At 37.2% G+C, this 25,478-nt stretch overlaps 1 protein-coding gene across 3 annotated transcripts in view; it reads left to right on the plus strand.

Annotated features, from left to right (window-relative positions):
- Nckap5 (NCK associated protein 5) overlaps positions 1 to 25,478 on the plus strand; it is an 864,637-nt gene that overhangs the window by 562,809 nt on the left and 276,350 nt on the right. For all 3 annotated transcript variants that reach the window (XM_090342913.1, XM_090342914.1, XM_090342915.1), the window contains one exon: positions 15,229 to 15,378. In XM_090342913.1, coding sequence (XP_090199039.1) covers positions 15,229 to 15,378 — 150 coding nt within the window. The remainder of the gene's footprint in view (positions 1 to 15,228; positions 15,379 to 25,478) is intronic.

The following is a 25,478-nucleotide window of genomic DNA, read 5'->3' on the forward strand; positions in this document are numbered from 1 at the left end:
CCTACCTGGCTCAAACCCGGAGCAATCCAGTCCTCAGCTACTGTGTGTGAGCTTTGCATGTTCACATGTATCCCAGGTGATTCTAATATGTTGTTACCTTCTCTGATCAGACCTAAGACTGATATTATCATAAAGAAATGTGGAAGACCTGGCCTGCAATCTTAGCAGCATAGCCTCTGTGCTTTCTGCAGGATGCAGCTAATCAAGTTCAAAGACCAAAAGGGTTGGGTTCTTATAATGACTTGCATTCTTGCTTCATCTGTGTAAATAAATATCCACAGGTATTAATCAGGTGGATTTTATTGTTTTGTAAGTAGATCAAAATATGTTTTTTTTTCAAATATGCTTGTTTGAGAGATTTGCCACTATACTCCCTAATAAATTTTGTTTTGCATTGAATTAATTAATTAGAGAGTAATCTCATTTCTCCCCATTAAGACCAAGTTTATCCCTTAGTCTGAATTATTAGAATTCCGCTATAATTATATGTAAGATCTGAAAGCAATTCCATGGAAAGAACTTCATAATCTGTTTTATTGCATTTATAAAATAATTTGTAAACATATCCTCAAGATATAAATGAGGCTGGATTTCTCATGGGTCACTATATTTAATTTTTCCTACCCTAATATTATTGCATTTTTCTCCTTTGTTCATTTTTATCACCTCATTTCTTCTGAGCATTTAAACATTATCCTGGGGGTATCAATAGGGAGAATTGGCTCACCATGATTAATATATATTTTACAGCTTACCAAGTACTTTCACAGTATCATCTCATTGGTTCCTCACATTAACCTTTTAAAATAAGAGAAGCAGAAAGTTCAAGCTAACCTAACAGGCTAGGAAACTGAGTTCTGTACACAATTGCTTTCTGAGTGTCATGCAGTGGATTTTTCTTTCACTTCCAAGTCCCATGGTACTGCTGGACTGTCATTATTTACATTCTATGCCAATGGTTCTGTGACTATGTTTGCGAATCATCAAAAATGTTACTGGTGTCCTAGTTGTACTCCAGGGATTTTGATTTAATTTATGTGAGGTGTGGTCTGAGCATGATGGAATTCAAATTCTTCATGAACCTCTGGGGAGTCTCTCTTTAGAACTCCTGCACAATTCATTACACTCAGAGATGTACTTTATTTTTCTTGCTTACCGTGCTACAACTCTTTTTCTAGCCAGGTCTTGTTTTTATTAACCTACTCTAAGGATTTACTTCCACCAGAGTAGGCAATCTAGTGCCTTCTATATAGGCACTAGAATTTCTGGAGAGAAGGAGAGTTAACTTGGTCCTGGAAAAGCAGTAAAACTCAGATAAATGGAAGGATCTTTTATCTTGTAGGTACTTTGATGAGTGATACCAGAGCATTATATACACTCTGGTAGAGACAGCAGAGGACTATGGAAACTTCTAGAAAAAGTAGAAAAGGATTATAAATACTATAAGATGAAAGAGGATTTCTGTAAAATATAAAGCCTTCAGAGGCCAGTATCCTGGGTTCAGATTATGCCTGAGCTGCTCACCAACACCATGATATTTAGAGAGTTACTTTATTTCTTCTAATGGCTCTAGGGACCTCCTTTCTTCCCATGTTCAGTATATAGAAAAGTAGAGAGCTTGCTGCTAGGACTTGGAACATGTAGGTATGGAAGTTACTGAATTATGGAGTAGGCCTACTTCAGACATTCTGGTTGAAAACTAGAGGTGGCTGGGGAAACTGAAACATTGAAGATAATTACTACTGGAAAGTCCCTACCAGAAATGAGAGGTAATTTCAGTCGCATTTTTAGATATGACATAGACATTGTAATTTTTAAAGATGGGTTGAAATTTGTTTGACTTAGGATAGCCTAACATTAGCAAATGTTAGGGAGTTACCAAGCAAAGAGTTCTCACTTGACATACAGAAAGGGCCTGTAAATATACGGTAAGATAAGTAGAAAGAATGAACAGCCAGGTTCCAGAGTTTACCAATTATTCTTATCACTAGCAAGTTCTAGGCCTTCTACAAAGAACTGAGTTTTCAGAGCAGGCTGGGCCCCCAATGTCTTTTGAGTACAGGTACCAGGGACTAGGACACAAAGTCTTCTTTCTGAGTTTGATGAATTAGAAAAGAGACTGTGAACGCTGAGCATCACCCTTGCTGCATAGTAGGAGGGAAAGCCAGAGTGTTTCCTGGTTATTGTTGACAGCATTCTGTAAAACTTTCATCCTTTTATTTTGGAGACCAGAGCTACTTGAAAGGGCTTGAATATTTTCATATTCCCTGGGATGACCAAGAGCACAAGTTGTATTTATCAACTATTTAGGTCATACTGCTGTGTACTATTTGACCAGCCTCTGAGAAAACATGACACATATGACACAGGAAGGCCAGTCACTGGGAGGTGATAAATTAATTAGCAAGTCTAAAGGAGCTTAAAGCAAGAAATACAGAGAAAAACGGGCGATTTGAAACCACTGAGAAGTTCCTTCTATTTCTATCAGAGGCTGCTAGCCACGAATGTCAGGCCCTCAAATGAGGCCCCTCTCGTTGGACTTCATTTCCCTTTACACAACAGACAGCTATACTAGGTATGTGGCACTAAGATAGAGTTTGATGCAATCTTGAAGGCTGTTTTAGTTAGTAGAACACAAACCATTTGTCTCAAAGACCACAACTTTTGCCAGTTTGTTTCTCTTTAAGTACATGGGATTTTATTGAGGAAATAGCTACCCAACTTTTAGATGCACTTTATATGGCTCTTTTTCTTTGTATATTCTGACTTTTCTAATTGGCTTTGAGGATCATACTTATTTCCTGCTAATTTATCTAAATTTGCTTCCATTTTACTAAGATGAATCATCTGACAGTTTTATAGCAGTCTTCACCAAGCAGCTCCTTGAGTCTGTACTCCCACTGTGGCAGTGAGTGGTTTGGCAGGATATACCTCCCACTCTATGACAGAGAAGTACTGCTCATGGGAGCTTCCTGCCATTTCCAGGGGTTCAAGATAAAAATAATGATTTTGATGTCACAAAAGCACAACAGGACAGTATGGCTGGCAACATTTTCTCAGTTTTTTTAAAAAAAAAAAACGCACTGAAGTTGGAATGACTAAAGAGCAAGTATTATGTAAGTGGTACTTGAAAAAATGAGATATTCTTGCTTTTGGTTCCATTTAGAGGAAGACTCTCTCTTTTCTGACATGAGACCTCAATAAAATTAACTAGATAGTATATATCTGACTTTCAAAAGAGCTATAAGTGATGTATATTATCCGAGCTGTTCAGTGTACTAATCCCAAGAAGAGAATGTATATATACTTTGATTAGGAATAGGTCTTTGAGTTTCCAGAAAATCTCCGAGGCATTTTAGGATAGACAACTTTGTGTCTTGAAAGTTGATGTGCTCCCTGTAAGGTGCATGCATGAATCTAAGCATTTAAATATCTTATTCTAGGGGAAGAAATCAGTTTGATGGTAATTTAATTTATGTTAGATGGCAAATTACTTTTTAAAGAACATTTTTCTGAGCTAAGCCTGATGCCTCAGGGCTCTTATCATGTTATGGTGGAGGCTAACACAGGAGAATGGCAAGGTCAAGACCATCTTGGACTCCATCTTCGACTCTGTCTCAAAAAAAAAAGAAGGACAGGAAAGAGAAAGAGAGAAACAAAAGAAAATTAAAAAATATAAGCCTAATAAATTCAGCTTTCTGTTAAAAGTACTTAGCAATTTCTAAGTTGCTCAGTGTTACAATCACAGTGTCATCAACAGAGCCAGGTGTCATAAGCCTTCAATCCAGATCAGCATACTCATCAATAGTGGTCATTCATTGAATGTCTGTCATATCTGGCATGGTGTTTGGATTTGATGTTATAGCACATTTATTGCTGTCCCTGAAAGTGTTAGGATAGGATTGTGACCTGGTGAAATGCATATGGTATATGCTTACTGAATTTGCTCTGTAGTTCTCTTATGAACCATTTATTACTATCAATGTTTCTTCATTTACAGTTAGGTTATTGCCTATAAATCTATCATAAATTGAGAACATTATTTGTAAAAAATGTCTTCAATACACCTACCAAACAGAAATCACACATAACCTAATACCTAGGAAACTGTTAAGAATCTAGAACACTGTAATGAATAAACTCTTCTTTTCCATGATCAGTGGCTATCTGGGAGATTCAGCTCATTGTTGTTATCTATCATTTCAAGAGAGGGTCCAACAACCTATCTCTATCAAAATAAAAAAATACATGGTATGATTTTTGTTTTCTATCTATTGCTTTATTGCAAGCTTGAAATTTTCTCTTAATTGTAACCGTCCTCCAAATGAAGGATCTTCTGTAGTGTTATTGTCATTATTATTGTATGTGATTACTTGAGGATTTCTTTCTTCATAGAGGCAGCTGCCTCTCCATCATTTTGGTTTAATAAACTCAGACAATCCATAACAGCAGTACACAAAAGAGATCTGCCATTGATTACAGCTTTTGAAAAACAGGTGGACATGGTGGCCATCTAATCATGTGTTTTTATGGGAACCATGCATTTAGATCTTGCTTAATTTCAGGCCAGCCAGAGCAAAAAATGGTTGAAAGATCTCATCAAGAAAAAAAAAAAAAGCCAGGTGCCATGGCTCATGCCTGTAATCCTACCTATTCAGGAGGCTGAGATCTGAGGAACGTGGTTCAAAGCCAGCCCCGGCACTGAAGTCCATGAGACTCTTATCTCCAATTAACCACTAGAAAACTGAAGGTGATGCCGTGACTCAAGGGGTAGGGCAGTAGCCTTGAGCTGAAGAGCTCAGGGATAGCACCCAAGCCCAGAGTTCAAGCCCCACAACTGACAAAAAAAAAAAAAAGCCAAGCATGATGGCATGGAGATATATGTATACACACACACACACACACACACACACACACACACACACACATCTATTACCAGCTCCTGCAGGAAGTATAAAATAGGAAGATCACTCTGCAGGACAACTTGGGCAAGTAAAATAATCCCCCTATTTCAATAATAGAGAAAACAATAATCAATGCAAAAGAGTATTAGAGACATAGTTCAAACAGTGGAGCACCTGCTTAGCATTGGCAGCAACTTGAGTTCATACTCTGTTACCAGGAAAATGAACATCTTTGAGATTCTTTTGCTACAGAATATGTTATTATTAAATATAATCACCATATTGTACAATGTATTTCTTGAACATATTTCTCCCATTTTATTAAAATTTCTAGTGTTTGCCCACATCTTCTGAATCCATGTAGCACTTTCTCTCACCCAAAGTACACACACACACACACACACACACACACACACACACACACACACACACGAGGCACATGCTCACCCCTTGGGAAACTACTGTTGTACTGTATGATTCTAAGAGTCCACATATATCTGACATCATGAAGCATTCTGGCTTTCTGTGGCTGGTTTCTTTCATTTAATATACTGTCCTCCAGGCTCATCCATTTGCAGCCAACTGGATAGAATATTTTTAAATTGCTTAAATATATTTTACATTAAAATTCTGCCCAGGATTCTCAAACATATAACTGCTGTCCATGTGTACAAAAGGCAGTAGTCACGGCACCATGCCATCTACCACTGAAAAAGCAGTGACTGAATTATCAGCTCATTTGGGGATGGCCATTCCACAGCCCACAAGCTCATCTCTCATCTGGATGCAATTCAGTTCCCTTACACTGTGAAGTTTTTCATAAAACTGAGAGGAGATAGGTACTGCAGTCAAATTACAGCTTTTGACCTGAAGTTATGATTTTACTATTTTACTAACCTGAAAACTTTTAAATGTAACCAGTAACTACATATATATATACATATATACAATATATCTATACACTATACACATATATATATTTCTTTTGATATTTTTAGATGATCATTCATATAGGGTGTGAAGTGATGAAAACGATGGCTGCTGTTTTTATACTATTCTCTTCCCTAGCAGACTTTCCCTTTATGTAAAGTGTCTTGAGAACAACCTGGTTCCCCCCGCTTTGGTAAAGAAATAAGTGTTACTGATAGATAGAACAAACAATAAAAGCATCATCTGAGAATTTATTAATGTAACTCCACAGATCTATTCAATATGGGAGATAGTTGGCTATTTGCAGGAGTGTTTTGAGCCAAGAGTAATGTGGAATAGATGGGAATTGATAGAGCCCTGGTTGTGGGATCACATCGAAGACATAAAATAAACAGTTTGTCCTCTTATCCATCATGCACATTTAATCTTGGAGATTTTTCACTGTATGCTTACTTCACTTTGTAAGTCAAATCCAGGGATAAAAGAGAAGAGTTTTATATGTTTTGCCTGACAGTTGTAATGTGAAACTGTGAACAAATTGGGATGTTCTTTTAAAATCCTGTAATATATCTGGCACTATTTTTTTTTCCGCTTTAAAATTTGGTATGCTAGAGCTGAACAAAAGCTGCTAGCAATCCCTGGAAATGAGGACCTGTTATGGTATTTGCTGAAATACTATCTAAAGTGACAAGAGATGCTGTGTACCCTCCACACCACAAGAAAAAAAATGAGTAAATATATCACAGAAGCTGAAGCCATTGGTTGCACTGAAATGGCTGTCAGGCAGTCAGATGGCCTCACTATGTTTCTATTGAGTTCATATTATGGTGTGTTTATGTTTGAAACTAATTGGATCATCATTAAACAGGAAGTGGTACTGCTCTGTTAAACCTAATCTGTTCATAGTCGCGTTCTGAGGCAGGATTTGACATTTTTTTATACCGTCACTTACCTCCTAAGGGCCATGGCCTGGCAATTATAGAGAGATCTGCCTGCCAGTGGCAGGGCTCGTGTTTGGATAAAGATTGTAGATTCTCAAATGGAATTTCTATTAAAGACATATCTGTACATGCATGCGAAAGCCTGAAAGAGGACAAGAGGACACAAGTCTGTGAAAAGAGCATGCTATTTGAAATCAGAACTGTTTTTCAATTCTGTCACTTCCTGTTAACCAGGTAACTTCATAGGCAGTCAAGCCCGGTTCTTTCTCTCCAAAAGGGAGTCTAGAACATTCTCCCTCCATCCCTTCTGTTCCAAAGTTAAAATACTACATGTAAGCTCACTTAGTTTAATTCTGAGATATTACAGGAATATTAAATGTGATTTATTATCTTTTGTGTGCCAGAAAGAACTTAACACTACAGTCACTGCCTTCTTTAAGTAGTCCTAAATTATAGCATTTTACATTTTTACTATGAATTAATAGGTGGATTTAACACATGGTTGGGTATTTAAAGTGAAAATTCTGTTCTAACTTCTACAACTAAATAGCATCCTAAAGTTTGATGTTATTTCAAATCCCTATAATTTCAGTGTTTTCATCTTCAAGATAAAAAAAAAACTACTTGACAAAAAGTACTTGAGGGTATTTTTGGTGTCCTCATAGTGCTGAGAGTTTGGGATCTGGAAAAAACAAGAAGCTGTACCAGCTACCATCCACATAGCTCAGAGGCTTTGTGGACACTTCAGATAAACACAATAATAAAAGTAAAGTTATACGTGAACTTGCTTTATTTTCTCCATGCTTAGTAACCAGAGGACACTTGGAATTACTCCCTCTGAGCTCACAAACCATCAAAGAAGCTTCTATTGGACAATGAGAGCAGGACTCTCCACTTTTATTCATATCTCACCAGGTGGGAACGGAACATGCAAAGGGCAAAGGTTGGACTACATGACTTTACTATCATGGCCCAAGAAATGTACATCAGAAAATAAGTGATTTTTGTTGATGTTGTTGTCAGTATGTATGTATGTTGTTTAAAAGGAGAGGGAAATATACTTCTAGAAGGAAAAGGCTCAAAGATTTGTGCATGGAGTTTTCTAGGCAGATCTATTGACATTGTATATTTAAAAACCAGTCACAACTACTCAGATCAGGAAGACTGTCATCTGAGGCCCCTGCCTCTACCCCAAGGCAAAAAGTTACCAATGCTACTTTTCAACAAGTAAGTTGGAATTGGGTTTTTGTATGTAATCTACGTGGAAGGCATAGGTAGTAGGATCATGGTCCAAAGCCAGCCCTGAGCACAGGAAAAGTAATTAAAATGAGAAACAGCTGGGACTCAAGTGCTTTCGTGCCTACCTAGGTGTCAAAAGCCCTGAATTCATACTCCAGCAACACCAAATAAACAAAAAGTGTTCAGTCTTCAAAAGCATTTCAAGAATTGCCTTGAATCTTTGCAGATAATCAAAATTATTGACAGTTAAACCAAAAGAAGCCTTTGAGTTATTGTATATCTGTGCATTTGATTCTACACATGTACAGGAAAGAATGTGATAACTAAAACCCATAGGTGCTTAGCAGCAGAGCTAGGAGGGAATGGAGATTTCTTGTGTCTATTTATTCTAAGTTTTATTGAAAACTTTGGTGAGCTTCAGGAAGTTGACGATGCTTAAGTTTTCCTAAATGTGACCCACCATCATTTTTCATTTTCCCTCTGCCTAAATTTGGACTTTTTTTCAGTTACTTTTACAGTTCTGGGGTGAAATAGACCTAATATCACAGTTCTAGCACTGAGTAGAAAAGATAAATACTATGTTTGGTTAAACATAAGACTTCAAATACTCAACCAGTCTATCACACACACCCAGAGGGTGGGATGCTGAAAATCTGATATTTAAACTTCTCTCTTTTTTTTAGGAGCGATATTGGGAATTCATTGTGACAATCAATTGCCTGGTTCTTAGCTTGATTAGGGCAGTCAGCACTGGGCACCTATCTTCTTTAATTCTTTTATTTTTAAATGAAAACAAAGAATGAGAATGCATCTTTTATAAAATAGGAAAGCTTTCCAAACAAGGGAATTGTAGGCTTGTGCTTTTTCTTGCTTGCTGCCAACATAAGACATGTCTCTTGAATCTTAGTGAGGCTTGCTCTCAAAAACCACTGAATGTAGTTATGAGCTATTAATGTCATCAACTTCTGTGAACAGGAATAATCATAACAGAATGGGCCCTGGAGACTCAGAACTCAAATAGAAATTTTCTCTGCAGCCTGTCATCACACTAATGTACAGAACTGGCTCCTCTTCCGTAGTCCAATCCCTGAAGTCTATAACCAAAGTACTATTTAGCAAGCTGTGTGTAAATGCATCTGCTCAGCTCATACCTATTGTCCCAGTGTACTATTAATAGCCACTCCTCTTTTCTACTCTCCAGTGGGTATTGGTTTGGATGATTAATTATCTGTTCGTCTTGCTGATTAATAATAGAAATTAAATCAAATGTGCAACCTCAGAAGCTTATCTAAAGTGAAAGTGATTTATGTTCCATGCTGGGGCATTTTTTTGTCTTAAACTTCTACATACCTGGGGTTTTCTCTGAAATTAAAGACTCCTGGCCCTACTCCCAGATATTGTGACTCATTAGAGCCAATGTGTGCCAAGGAATCTGTATTTTAAGCAAACAGCATTTTTCTCCTTCTTCCTTCACTCTAGTGACTGAGTGGAGTTGCTGTTGGCCCACTCTGAGAGGACTAGACTAAAGAAATGTTAATTATTTGTCACTGTTGGGAGAAATGCAGGAATCAGAATTGCAGGATGACTGAAGAACTATGAGCTCTCTTTGGTGTGATTGTCATTTCAATCACAGTTCAATCAATTCCTGCTTAAACTATTCCAGTAAAATCTCACTTTCCTCTCAGTAATGTTAATCTCTCTCAAATCAGTCCACAACAATGGAGCAGGGAAACTTTCCAATGCAAATCTGACCATTTTATCTCTGCCACTATCTCCCCCACCTCCACCATCACCCCACATCTTCCTGAACAGTGGCTTACCTTTCACTACAAGATTCCTTGATCTATGTCTGGCTGTATCTGCCCATCCAGCCTCATCTCAGTCCCTAGCAATAATACCAACCTCCATTCAGAACTTCCCTGTTTCATACCACTCCTTTCAACTCACAGTCATTTTTTGTGTAACCCTCACTGTGCATTCAGATCATAATTTAAACTGGGAAACCTATCCTGACCTATCTCTGTGTCATGAAATACCATGAAACTTTTCACAACAAACATTGCACATTGCACTGCTATTTCACATTCACTTGTGATTAAAAAAAGATTATTGTTATAAAGGTGAGTTCAGTTATGTAAGTCAGGTAATGAATATATTTGTTTTTGGACAATGCCATCCCTTCCCTCATTCTTTCCCAGTTATTCCTTCTTATCCGTACCCAAAAGTTATATAGTTCATTTTCAACATAGTGTCTAGTGAGGACCGCTGCTGCACTTGTTCACCCTTGTCCTTCATTTCCCTTTGCTTGCAATTTATTTCAGTATATTTTAAGTAGGTTCCAATTCCATCTGTTAGTACAAAGCATCTTGATCAACTGGGAATGTTTTGATTAGCACCTAGCTCCTCCTCAGGACTGTAACCTCCATGAGAACAGGAATCAGGATGTTATTTCACCAGCATCCCTGCCATTGTGTCCAGTAACTCGCATATAACTGCTCAGCAAATATTTGCTGAATGCATAGATGAATTCCTTTAATTAAACTAAAGTGACCTCAGGAAATATTTATGGAATCTGACTTGGTGGCTAAGCTAGAAGAAAGTGGTTACCAGAAAGTGAAAATGAAACATTTGCATATTTCAGGAAAGGCATAGTGCTCATTTTCCCCCTGTTTTAAAGCTTCCTAATTTATAAAGGCGGCAACACCATTGCTGGCTTTCAGTAAAGAGCTGGGCTGTTTGCACTTTGGACTAACTAAGCTCCCTGGACTGTCATGTGTCTAAGTTGAACGAATGCAATTCAGAACTTTGTGTTGATTGATATTATTTTACATAGGCCTGATGATGCCAACTGCTCAAGAACAAAAAATGGGAGCTCCCTCAGAGGTGAATCATTACCTTGGTTACCACTTAGAGAAAAGTTAAGCTCAAAGGATTGCTTTATGTACCGACAAGGCAAAATTTGATTTAAACCCTTCAATGCTAACTGAACTCCTAAATCTTTACCTTCCTGAATACCGGCTGGTATTTGTTGAGGCAAACAAGCTTGTGGCTTCAACCATGTATGAAATATGTGGTGAGAGAAAGTTGTTTGTGTGGTAGCCTCACTTTTATAGAATCTGCTGCTGATTAAAGTCCATAAAAATGAAAACAGGTCACCTTTCGAATCAACTTTTTCTCTTTACAGTTTGGAAAAACCAAATGAGTGGACTTAGTTTATTTTCCTTTTTCTCTTTGCATGCCTTGATAAAAGAACATATTTTATTTTGACCTCTGTTTCCTCTTTTAAATTGTATTTCGTTGTCAGGGTGATATATGGAGGGGTTACAGTTACAGTGGTCAGGTAGTGGGCACATTGCTTCTTAAACATTGATACCCCTTTCCATGTTTTTCTTTCACCTTCCCTTCCCATACCCCCTTCCAATCATCTGATTTCTCCCCTTCTCATCGCTATTTTTAATAAACAAATATATATGTATATATGATATACTAGGTACCAAAGTGATATACAGTAACAATATGAGATAAACAATAAGGGGAAAAGAAGAAAAAATAGAATCATATAATACATTAAGAACAACAATCACAAAAGAGAAGTGGGGGAAACAAGATGATTGGGAGGGGGTGGGGGGAAGGAAATGGGGACAAAAACATGAGAAGGGGTAGCAATGTGTGAGAAGTAATGTACCTACTACCTGACAAATGTCACTGTAACCCCTCTATACATTATCCTGACGATAAAATTAAAAATAACAATCACAAAGATAAACCTCTTGTTTCCTTTTTAAAAAGTTTCTCTTTTTACCTTGTATATCTTTTCGTCTCTTATATATCAGGTGCTTTGTGTACATATAATAGATATTTGAATTTTAAAAATATTACCATGAACTTAGGACTGAGAGAGTAACCTAGTGGTAAAGTGCTCACCTAGCATGCACAAAGCCTTGGGTTTGATTCTTTGGTATCACATACTCAGAAAGGGCTGGAAGTAGTGCTGTGGCTCAAGTAGCAGAGTGCTAGGCTTGAGCACAAAGTTTCAAAGACAGTGCCCAAGCTCTGAGCTTGGCACTGGCATAAAAAGAAATTATACATATATATATATATGTGTGTGTGTGTATATACATATATCTATGTATCTATGTATGTATATACATGTATGTATGTATGTATATACGTATATGTGTGTATACACATGTATGTATGTATATACATATATGTGTGTACACACATATATGTATGTATAACTATGAAGCCAGGAACTGATGGCTCATGCCTGTAATCCTAGCTAGTCAAGAGACTGAAATGTGAGGATCAAAATTCAGTGCTAGATTGGGCAGAAAAAACCTATGAAACTCTTATCTCCAGTTCACCATGGAAGTGGAGCTCTGGATCAAGTAGTAGATTACCAGACTTGAGCAAAAAAAGCTAAGGGACAGTGCTCAGGCTCTGAGTTCAAGCCCCAGTACAACTACACATACACACAATTTTTTTTGTTTTGCAAGTCTTGGGCTTGAGCTCAGGGCCTGAGCATAGTCTTGGGTTTTCGAAAGGCTAGAGCTCTACCACTTGAGCCTCAGCACCAATTCGGGCTTTTTTCTATGTATATGGTACACTGAGGAATCAAATCCGGGTCTTCGTGCATGTTAGATAAGCACTCTACCACTAGGCCAAACTCTCAGCACCCCACACAAAATTTTTATATTGCATGTGTTATATTGCATGTGTACATGATAAATACATATATGTACATATTTACACATATGATACACACTGTACATACACTATAAGTGTGCAATATATATGTATATATAGTGTCTTATTTGTATAGTGTAATATAAATTCCACAACTATTTTATGTGAAACTAGTCATTGTAGCCTGCTAAAAGTTTGAATAAGCTGTATTTCTCTCAGATTCTTTTCTTGTGCCTCCCCCCCCACCCCCAGTTATTTTTTGTAGCTTACCTACTTTGACTGTAACCTTCTCATTGATACCCTTTCTCATGATCACATTGCACTGTCTCCCTCTCATTGGTCAGTGATTTAAATACTGTCGCCAGCATTTGGCTCAGAGGGAACATTTGCCTGTGAGATATGCAAGCTCATTTCCCAGGTAATAAACACAGGAACAACTCCCAGCCAATGAATTTTAAAGAATTAATGCATAAACACCCTAACTCTTTCACTTCTGCTTTAGTTTAAATCTTAGATCTGTGATTTATACTATTTCTCTGTTTCCCAAGCTTTGATCACTGAAAGATAATACCTTTCAATAGCTTTCTTGTGACATTTGTTTTGTTTTGTTTTCCGACTGATATTCTCTGAGCTTCTCCAATGGACTATTTCCACTCAAACCTTTGTTTTCTAAAGACCATTAGCTAGACACTAATGATTTAAAAATGTAGATAAAGGGTGTGCATTGCGAAGAAACATTTTATAGGCAAGTACATTTCAGAAGCCTTGACTGTCCCTCCAGTAGCTCTGCCTTCTCTGTCCTTCCAGCACTTGGGAGAACTCTTCATCCCTTGTCATGTGTGCTGCCATCTTCATGGTCCAGGGTCTGTTGTTCTTCAAATGACTCCTTCTCCATCTTATAAAAAGTTTCCTTGTGCCTCTGCAATGCCCTTCAGCTATCTTTGTGTTTCCTTCTCTTCCTGCCAAACTTTCAAATGAACCTCTGAGAAAATTGCCTCTATTTTCTTCTCTTTTTACTTTTTTGCTTAACCACAGACAATTTGGACACCATTGTCACAGTTTAGGCAAACTGCGCTCAAACTCCCCTAATCGTTTTTTCTCATTTTGTTCTCTCCTAATTTCTGTTCCCATCAATTGTATTGATAACATTTCCTCCCTGAAAACTGTTCTTAGTAGCTAACTGAATCCTTAGAATTTTAACATCAGAGGGGGCATTTAGTACTCCCTATCTAAGACCTAAACATTTCCAATGATTTGCTTAGTAAGATCCTAAAATGTAAAATGTGATCATTGACATGAAAATACAATGATAGATTGTCATACATACATACATACATACATATTTATATATATATATATTTATACTTACACTTTCATACATATGTATATAGGTTCACTTAGCCATATACATGTATGGGTGTGTAGTAAGATTTTATTCTACATATCTTATATTGAAACTGTTATTCCTTTGTTGAATATAGTATGAAAAACTGGTTTTCATTCCTACTTTATGGTTTTTCTGGCTAAGTAAATGGCAAGAGAGCCTTAAGTGTAAGAATTATATCCCTTTTTTTATTGCTTCTGTATTTGCAAATGATCTTAGCTTTAGTACTAAATATAAAGAAGTCTGTCACGATTGATAATCCAATTTAGCTCAGATAGTTGGCAACCAGCTATATTAAAGCAAAAATTTCTGCAGTGTGCTTAGAATTAAATAATGGGAAGGGATGACAAGGGTCCCGATATAAGCACACAATGGATCAGATCTTGTTCATGTGATATTCTCTTGACATTTCTCTTGCCTTTGAAAATAAGAGCCAAGAGTGAGTCTCAAATTAACACTTCTCAAATCCAAAAAGCTGCCAGAGACAAGGTTGAGTGAGGTGCTTCCAACAGAGAGACAAGTCAAGATAACAACATTTGATGTCTGCCTCCAGGCCATATTCCACATCCTGTGGTGTTAGAGCAAGGACTAAGGGGTTCTTAAAAGCTGTGTCATTACTGAGCCAAACAACTGGTTTAACTTAGAATGCGGAAAGTAGTAGTTGAGTATTTCCTGATATTTTATTTTCCCTTAAATTAATTAAATGGTTGTATGTCCATTGTCCTTAATGATCCTATTTTTGAGGCACCAAGCCTCTCCCAAATCAAGGCATTGAGGTTGTGGCACTTTTTCAAGGTTGAAAGCACAACTGAATTCCATTGTGTGGTTAAAAATGGATTCACTGCATGACTTCACTGAGAGCTTTGCTGGTTTGTGGCATTTCCAACTAGGGAGAGAAACTCTGCCTTAAGACAAGATGATGCAGTGACTTTGTCTTGATGGTGCATAGTAAATAATAAATAAATAAAACAAAAAAACCCTCATATATTCATTAGTATAAGCAGCACTCTCTATTTTATTCTAGAAAGAATGCAATGTCAAAAGAAGAATAACAAACTTGTTTTACTTTAGTGCTTATTTTCCCGGGAAGATTATTGAAAGCAGTCCTTCTTCCCCCCCCCCCCTTTTTTTTTGGCTTCAGGAGAAACTGTCAGAGGAAGAGAGAAAACACAAGGAAGCCTTGGCTGATCCTCACACGGTGTTAGATGAAGACTCGAGGAGTGAGAGCAGCAGTGCAGATGAGGGAAAAGAAAAGACCAAATTGCTGTTAGAAAGATTGAAAGCTCTAGAGGTAAGAAATGGAACCATTTTTACACATTTAAAGAAAAATAACAGTGCTCTGCTTTTATTGGCACTGGTTTTAAGTGAGTATAAATCTTCCTTTTTCATTTCTCCCAGACTGATGCAATCGAGTGTCTGCCCATGAAATTCTTTTGTCAGTGATAGGCATAAAGTTACAAATTGCAGTACTGAAAGGGTCTTGACCCAGTGACCATGATTGTATTGCCTTAAAAAGAACACATAGGACAGTAATTCACTTCAAATTCATTTCACACCTCAAACTGGATTAGTTCCTAAAATTGCAGCTACTTATGCCAAGGGCTTGCACGATTCTTTATTAGGTTCACCTAAAGTCTAGAAATGAATGCATGCACAAATGAATGAGCAAAATGCCTCTAAAACAACATGGATAGCGGGGTGCCAGTGGCTCATGCCTGTAATCCTAGCTACTCAGGAGGCTGAAATCTGAGGATCGGTTCAAAGCCAGCCCAGGCGGTAGCATTGTGGTTCAACTTGGTGGAGTGCTAGCCTTGAGCTAGCCGAAGTGTTCAAGGACAGCAGCCAGGTCCAGAGTTTAAGCCTCACGATAGGGGGAAAAAGTCATGTATAGAAGTGAGGCATGCAAAATACAGATAAGAGCTGAAAGAGGGAAATTATTGGAACACTGTAGTCCCCTACAACACTGCTTAGAAAACATTGATCTGTGGCATTTGACATCATGTCAAGTATCAGTTCATAGCAGGCATCAAAGAAGATTCTGGATTCTTGATTAAAATTTTATATGTTAAAATCATCAGGTGATGATTTCTTTTTACAAATAAATTTGCTTACCTCTTTTCAAAAGACCTGCAATGGCCCTTCACCTAGTGATCTAAAAATATATTTAGCCATGCCATCCAGTGTCCTAACAGTTATAATAAGAAGAACTAGGAGAGAGATGTTCTCAATGCTTATTTTCTGTATACCTGTTCTAATCCTCTATCCTGTCTGCTGTGATCAGATCTTTTATATTCTAATTTCTTAACAGTTATGGTAGCAAAAGTGTTAAGATTATGAAACTTGGGCCAGGCAAGATGGTTCATAACTGTAATCCTAGCTACTTAGGAGGCTGAGATCTGAGGATCAAGGTTCAAAGCCAACTCCGGCACAAAAGGACCTGAGACTCTTATCTCCAATTAACTTGTAGAAAATGGGAAGTGGGGCTTGGCTCAAGGGTTTGGTGGTAACCTTGAGCTGAAGAGTCAGGTACAGCACCCAAGTTCAAGCCCCATGACCCACCAAAAAAAAAAGAAAGAAAGAAAGAAAGAAGATTATGAAACTTGGGCCAGGAGTGTGGCCTAGAGGTATAGTGCTTACCTAGCATTCATTCAATTACTGGATATCATGTGCATAAAAAAAAAGCTGGAAGTGATGGTGTAGCTCAAATGGTAGAACGGTAGCCTTGAGAAAGCTCATGGACACTGCCCAGGTCCTTATTTTAAGCCTCAGGTCTAGCAAGAAATTAAAAATAAATAAATAAACAAACAAATAAACAAACTGAGATTATGAAACTTGAATGCAGAGACTGGGAGTTTTGTTGAATCCCTGGTCAACTTTCTTGGTTTGAGAATGTTAACCACTCATAATTTTCCTATTTCTGCTTGTGCATACGACTGCCAAGAACTATGAATGAAAACTTCAGCTAATTATACAGTATGACTGAAGGTCAATAGGTGAACCATTGACATCAAGTGGAGCAGAAAATCAACTAGGGAAGCCTCCCCCAGCTTTGCCACCTCCATTCCTAATGGGTCAGAAATCACCTGTCTCCTTCAAGAGTTCCCATGCTTTTTCTTCTCAACATTCAAAGCCTAGCATTGCAAAAGATAGAAAAAGCCTTCTCTGAGAGATTGAAAATTTCCATTGGAGTGTGCTAAGAAACTTTCATTATGTTCCCAGCCTGAATTAACTGGATTCAGTCATGGAAATGAATTCATATTACATGTATTTAAATTGTTAGTTATTATTTATAATTACAGTTAAAGTTGTTCTAGGTTCATTTCTTTGTCAGAGACTACCTGTGAAGGGCGTTTTATTCAGTCAAGCTAAAAAGAATTTTAAAAATGTCTTTGGCTATGAATGTTTTATAAACTTCAAAGCTGAAAAAGGGGGCTGGGAGTTTGGCCTAGTGGTTAAAGTGCTTGCCTAGCATGCATGAAGACCCGGGTTCGATTCCTCGGTACCACATACATAGAAAAAAGCCAGAAATGGTGCTGAGGCTCAAGGACTAGAGCACTAGCCTTGAGAAAGTCCAAGGACAGTGCTCAGGCCCTGAGCTCAAGCCCACGACTGGCAAAAAAAAAAAAAAAAAAGCTGAAAAAGGAGTCACATATTTTGTTTTCATTCAATAGAGATATTTACACTTGGGGCAACAACTCTCTCTTCCAATATTACTTGGATGCAGTAAATGATTTCTTCAAGTGCCATTAATCCACATAATTTTTAGTTCACAAAATACTTGGTTTTCTAAAGTAATCTCCTTTTGTCAACGTATCATTGCTTATTTTCTAAAATTCACAGTTCAATGTCATTAAGCTAACTTTCTCCATGCCACTATATCATACTATACTTTTTGTGAAGGTTCTGAAGTAATCTTTTGTTATATAAAATCAAAATATATTTTATGTAATCTGATGTTTCATAGGAATTTCATATACATCTTAATTTCTTTTAAGTTGTTAACATTTTCCTCATAGGTTTGCTGCATGGTGGAAAATATATTGTAGGAAAAGAGAGCTCATCTTGACAGGTTGTAATTGAAGCAGGTCACAGACCAACATGTGAATTCAGGCACTTCAACAAAATGCTCCTTTGGAAGACTGAAATGGAATTAACTGTAATGCATCACAATTGCCTTGGCAGGATTTGATAGTGTATAGCAAGACTTTAGAAAAGCAAAGACTACTTTTCATCAACATATTTTTAAAATAAGTATACATCTATGTACCCCAATCTTTCTGCTACCAGTGTAGGAAACAAATGATTCTCAAGGGGATGGAAAGCATTCTTCTCTCTTCCTGCTCTCCTCAAATAGGTCACAAGAAGTTATAAAAACCGATTCAGAGTTCACTTCTAATAATATATTCTTGATTAATATGGTAATATTATTTATCATATTTAACAACCAGCTGGCTTGTATCTGAGATGCCCCTCACTTTGACAGTTAAGTAAATATAATCCAGATACTGTGTTCTCTGGACTAAAGAAAGTTTGCTATAGTCTCTTCTTGTGGTTTTCTCTGGAGTTGGGATCCTGCTTTCTTTTCATCTCTTACTTCACTCAGAACAACATCAAGAGGAATAGCACTACCTTTTCTGGGTTTTCCCAAATATCTGAAGCCACAGAACTTTGGGTTTCTGTCAGAATATCCATTTCATCGCAATTGTTGACTGCAAAATATTGTCTCAATGGATTCTCCTTCAGTTCCCAGTTCCTGGCCATAGAACTTAGACATCTTTTTCTTACCCACTCTCCTTTCTTACAGCCAACTTCCCCATTATTTATTATGCACAGCTATTTAGCCCTCTGTGCTCTATTTTCATGTATTTGTTTCCTGATGTTCCAGACTGGTCAGAATTTGTCTGTGTGATTGGTAGGTGGGGTGGGGTGGTGGGGAGCAGTCACCCGTCTTGAACTAGCCTGGGTGCTGTCCTTGAACCCTAAAGCTCAAGGCTACCACCCTACCCCTGAACCTGGTCATTATCCTTGAGCTCTTCAGCTTAAGGCTACCACCCTATCCTTGAGCCAAGCCCCATTTCCCCTTTTCTAGAGGTTAATTGGAGATAAGGGTTTCAGGTCCTTTTGTGCCCAGGCTTGCTATGAATCTTGATCCTTAGATCTTAGCTTCTTGAGTAGCTAGGCTTACAGGTGTGAGCCACTGTGCCCAGTTATGATCAGAATATTTTGCTAATTAGAATATTTAATTCTATAAATCAAATACCAGATCCAACAATCAAAATCACACACACATACAGAGACATTGTCTCATTTATCTTCAAGACTCAGTCACTGCTTTCTAAAGGCCTAAATGCAAGGGAAAAAAAAAAGGCCTTAATGCTCATATTTGTTTAGGTTCTGATGTCAGGTGGAGAAAGCCTGTGATGGATCTTGTGTCTGGATGACTGGGTGATCATATAAGTGGTTGCACTTTTTTTTTTGGTGTTATTTTTCTTTTGATGTTTTGTTTTAATTTTTTGCCAGCCCTAGACTTGAGCTCAGGGCCTGAGCACTGTTCTTGAGCTTTCTTAAGGCTAGGGCTCTACCACAACTGCTGGCTTTTTCCTATATATGTGATACCAAGGAATTGAAACGGAATGTTGGTGCATGCTAGGCAAGCACGCTACCACTAGGCCAAACTCCCGGCCCCCAGATGTGGTTTTCAAGTTATTTTGTTTTATTCTGTTTTTCAAGTTTGGGTTTTCAGGATTTCCATCTCCGGGAGCACTTTCTTAGAAAGTTCACAGTTCTGAGAAAAGTTTGTGCTTTTCTCCCACCCTACCATATGCCTTTGATTCTAGGGATTGTTCACTGACTTCACCTAGAATCATCTGTGTCTTCCCCCTCAGGCCCTGTTTTTGTATATGGCACATTCCTTGCAATATGTGATTTGCTTGTTTTCAAGCTCCAGACACTCCAAAGGGCCCTTTCTCTCCAATCAGGGGTGAGCCATAAATCATGGCAGACATTTCCTCCTTCAGTCTGGTTCCATATTCTAGCCAGTGGTAGAATAGGCTTGAGATCACTTCAGGGTTCTGAGCCTCCAAGTAAATATCTTAGCTACAGCCTCAAGGTCAGACACATTTGAACTTTCATATAAAAGATTTATTTTGTATAAAAATATGATAAATACATTAAAGTGAATAACAGATTTTTCTACTCAATTATACCTTTCCATGAGAGTATGACAATTAAAGTGCTAAGTATAAACATTCCGTTAATCAATAATTTCAGTTTAAAATTAGGTCTTTTAAAATTATAAATATCAACTAGACCTGTGATTTTGAATGAGAAGAAACATAAGATGGTAATGTAGTAGAGAAAGTATGAAAGTCATTTGCCTACCTCAGAAACCACCTGATATATGTACTACATATACAGTAACAAGAAGCCAGCTGTGCAAAGATCTGAAAAGACCAGCATGTCTTCTCTTGCATGCTAGTATTTCTTCTTGATACATTAGAGGCACAGAATTGTGCCTTGTGATATCAAGAATAAGATTTTATAAAACTGGAAGATGGGGGGGAGGGAAATGGGGATCAAGACATGTGAAAGTGTATCAATGTATGTGAATTAATGCACCTTCTATCTAGCAAATATCATGTAACCCTTCTATTAATTACAATAAAAATATATGAAAAAAACTGGAAGATAATTTTAGGGCGATAGACAAGTATCCAATTTTGTAAAACCTTGCCAGCCTTTGTCACAATAGAGACACTGAAAAGAATTATAAATTCTAACAGGATCTATTAGACTATTAGATCTATTAACAGGATCTTTTAAAGACTTTCAACTCAGGATGTGACGTTTTATTTTGAGAAAACAGTTCCTGCTGCTTTGTTGGGTACTAATGTGGCAGAGAAGAGCCAGACAGATCAGCCAAGAGAGTTTTTCTTTTTAATTTATATTTTAAGGTCTGAGCCTGGTACTCAAACTCAGTATCTGCTACTTTCACTCAGTTGCTAGCTCTTTACCAACTGAGCCACGCTTCCAGCCATGTGTTGTACTTTTTAAATGCCAGACAAAAGCTATTAGTGAATTGGGCTACAGTGGGTAAAAATGTATAATAATATTATATTAATAATACCACTGGAAAATAAGACCACTGAGTACCAATAATGACTCTGCTAGAAAGAGCTACTATGTACCAAGCACCATATGTATATAATTTTAATCTGCATACTATAATGACCCGTAGAATGGGGTGATTATATTATTATCATCATCATTTGACAAATGAGGAAAGTGAGCCCCAGAAAGTTGTATTTTCTTTGCTAAGATCACCTAGTCATTTAACAAGAGAGTAAGAAATTGCACTCCATTTACGTGGCTTCAAAGAAAAGCCTATAGGAATTATTGAAGGGTTGAGCATGGAACATAAAGGAAAGTGAGAAATTAAGAGTGACTTCCATCTTTTTTGGCCTTAGCAACTGAGAATGAGGTTGTAACTGATTCCTGAGAGGCAAAAATTGAAGGAGACGTGACCAGGAAAATGATTGTGGTCATCAGTTTGTGTTGTCCATGTTGAGATGCCTATTACACATGCAAGGCATGATGTTTAATAAGCTGGCAGGTATACAGGGTGAGGGCAGGGTTAGAGACATGGATTTAAGTCATCCGCATTTAGATGACATTCTATATTTAGGAGCAGAGAAGGCCACAGCAAAAGTAAGTGTAAATGTGGATGAGAACAGGGCAGAAGACAGAGCCTTGGGTAAGATGTTGCAGAGCTGAAGAAGGCATGGAAAATATGTTGTGAAAGAGTAATAGAGCAATATATGAAATAGAGGGCAAATGGCAGGGGAGGTGTCAAAGAGTTGTTGCAACTGAAGTGCTTCAAGAGCAACCTTAAGAGAATTAGATGATGCAAAGACTCCATCATTAGTTCTGTCTTGAAAATTAGCCATCATCTTCTAAGCATAGTTGTTGGTTAGAATGGATCAGAAGGAAAATAAGTGGCGCTAACATGTACAGATGGCTCTTGAGAATCCTTTCTCTGAAGTGAAGCAGTCATGAAGAATCAAACCAGCAGAGGGACATGGTACTAGGAAATTTCTTTTAGAATAGTAGATTGGAGGGGAGGGAGGGATGTGTTATTGTGTTGTTGGGGATGATCCAGTGAGCATGGGAAAACCCATGATACAGAGCAAAGAATATAATTGTAAGTGTGATACCTGCAAAGCAGACTAGGGGCTATGAAACCAGAACAGACACAGAGTTGAGATACCTAAGATGAGTCTCAAAAAATTCCAACTATGTATGTCTGTTGCAAAAGTTACACATCTGTATGATTTTAACCTAGTGCTGGTCATTCAGATGCATGGCTGAGATGGAGAATCACAGTATTTTGAATTGCTAGAATGAAACACCCTAAGCAATATAACATGATAAAATGAAGAGGCTTATTTGGGTCAGGATTTTGGTGGTAGAAGTCCAAAAATCATGATGCCAGCATCCTAGTAAGTGCTCTGAATATACTACAACATGGTGGACAAGCAGAAAACGAACCAGCCAAATAGAAAAAGAAAGAAAGAAAAAAAAAAGAAATCACTTTTCCAAACAGAAAGGAAAAGACCAAGGAAAGGCCAGGCTCCTTGAAGACAAATTATCTCCCACTGAAGTCCACATTTTAAAGGCTTCATCAATGCCAAATCATCCACAGAAACCTCTTAGATAAAATCCATAATAATTTGTTCTTATTCCGGTCCTGTGGTTTGAACTAAGGGCTTGAACACTGTTGCTGAACATTTTTTCTCAAGGCTGATTCTCTACCACCTGAGCCACTGCTCCACTTCCAGCTTGTGTGTGTGTGTGTGTGTGTGTGTGTGTGTGTGTGTGTGTGTGCATGTGCGTGTGTGATGGGGTTAATTGGAGATAAGAGTGTCACAGAATAATTATCTATTCTGACTGTCTTTGAACACAATCCTCAGATCTCATCCTTGTAACCTTCTGAGTAGCCAGTATTACATGTGTGAGGCATCAATGCCCACTTGATAAACCACAGTAAGTTTTTTTTTTAATTATCAAAACAACCTAGGTCTTGTTCAGTACCTAATCTAACAAATTGATTGAGTCTTAAATATCCCCTAATTTACCTTCCTTTGTTGTAAGACTTTAGTAGACCTTTCCAAGAGTATCTAAACTTAGGTTCAGAAGCTCTTCCCGTATGGACCCTGTGACAGGGAACTAGTGAGGCTTAGCCCAAGCATTCTTGATTGCCTTCAAGTTCTGACCTTGGCTTTGGTTTTCTGTTTTTCCTCTTACACTTATCCTTCACTTTCTGAAGTATATATACATACATAACAGTGAAAAAAAGTGTTAACAACCAAAGTAGCGAACTGGAGGGAATTAAATATATATATATATATATGTACATATACATATATATGTGTATGTACATATACTTAGGAAAGAAAGTTATAAAACTGAATGCCAGTGGTATTCTCAATAAAAATCTGTGAGTTTTTTTAAAAATTTCAGATTCTATGATAGTGTGCTTAAGGTATATCTGGCATATATATCTTGCTCCTGATTACTTTTCATTTAACTGTAGATCACCTAGCAACAAAATGATTGCAAAATCTGAAACAGAAATTCTCTTTGGAAAAAGAACTTGAAGTTTGGGGATTGCAAGTTATTATGCAACTTTGTACTACCAATAGCCTAACTATAAAACAAGAAAATCAATTATATTGTTGTTGAACAGGTACATACTTTATTCTTATTCCTATTTTATTTCTTAATCAATATAGTAAGAAGAGTTTGCATAGCCTTTACATTGTATTAGATAAGTTAACTTAGAAATACTTTAAGGATACAGTACAATATGTGTACGTTATTTAAAAACATTATTCCATTTTACTTAATATTCTTAAGTATTTTTGGATTTTTGTTGCTCTACCAATCTTAGAATCGTCTCCAGAATTGGATTCTGATCAGTACATCTGTACAACAATCAGAAATGGCTTGCTTTTTGATACTTTGGCACATTTTCAATCTTTTGTTGATATACTTAATCAAATCAGTAAGACTTAGAATAGTATTGTATACAAGTTAATAGGAGCATACTCTTTCATATAACATGTTACAATCATTTCCCTCTGTTGTTTAATAGTGCGGCTGGGTCCACACTTGTAATCCTAGCTTCTCAGGAGGCTGTGATCCAAGGATTGTGATTCAAAGCCAGCAGGGACAGGAAAGTCTGTGAGACCCTTATCTCCAATTAAGCACATTAAAACTGAAAGTTGTGCTATGGCTCAATGTGCTAGAATACTAGTCTTGAGCAAAGAGCTCAGGGACAGCACCCAGGCCCTGAGTTCAAGCCTTGTGACAACAACAAAACATAGTCAAATGATTATGTAGAACTTTTTCTAATAGAACCTTGGGCCCTAATAGCAAAGATTTGCAATAGAGCAAAAACTTGATACATAAGGCCATATAGTATGAAGCTAATTGAATTGACCTCTAGGATATTGAAACAAAAGCCATATAACGAATGATTGTTGTCCTTAAGGTGCTATGTTATCTCTCATCTCTTTTGCTGTTCCTTTGTTATCTCATATTGTCACAATATCTCACTTTGTTATCTGATATATTGGATACATTTGTATTTGGTTACTTGAAATTGGACAGGGAAGGGGGGAAAACCAAGAGGGGGGAGGATAATGGGGACCAAGACATGTGGAAGGGTATCAAAGTATATGAATTAATGCACCTTCTATCTGGCAAATATCATGTAACCCTTTTATTAAATACAATAAAAAATATTAAAAAAAAGTACAAAAAAAAGACATTTTTCTAATAGATGCTAAATACACACATTTAATCCCCTCCAGTTTGCTATTTTGGTTGTTAACACTTTTTTCACTGTTATAAAATTATAATATACTATCATCTTATAATGCGCTTACAAGATTACATTACCTTATAAATGTTGTTATAATTATTTTAATAGGATAATTTAAATGCATCATTTTTTTAAGATAATTGTGCAGGTAGGCAGTTATAGTTCTTTAAGAATCTCACTACCTTACAAATGTAACTGTAACCACTCTATACACCACTTTGATAATAAATAACAAATTTAAAATAAAAAAAAGAATCAATGTGCTTCTAAGTCAAGAAATTCAGAAAGGATTTTGAAGAGGAACAATAAAGTTAGAGGAAGAGTACCCAACCTATATATACTCTCACCATTGTCACTCAAAATAGAATACAATTATCTAAAGGACTACATACTATGGAATCAATTTCACGCATCTAAATTCTCGGGAAAACTTCACAGCCCCCTACTGTTTTCTCAAGATACTCTGTAATCTTGCAAGTTATAGAAGCTCCAATAAAGCTGTGTTG

Source organism: Megascapheus bottae, chromosome 12 (genome assembly GCF_031878675.1).
Source record: "Megascapheus bottae isolate mThoBot1 chromosome 12, mThoBot2.hap1, whole genome shotgun sequence".
In the NCBI taxonomy this organism is placed as follows: domain Eukaryota; kingdom Metazoa; phylum Chordata; class Mammalia; order Rodentia; family Geomyidae; genus Megascapheus; species Megascapheus bottae.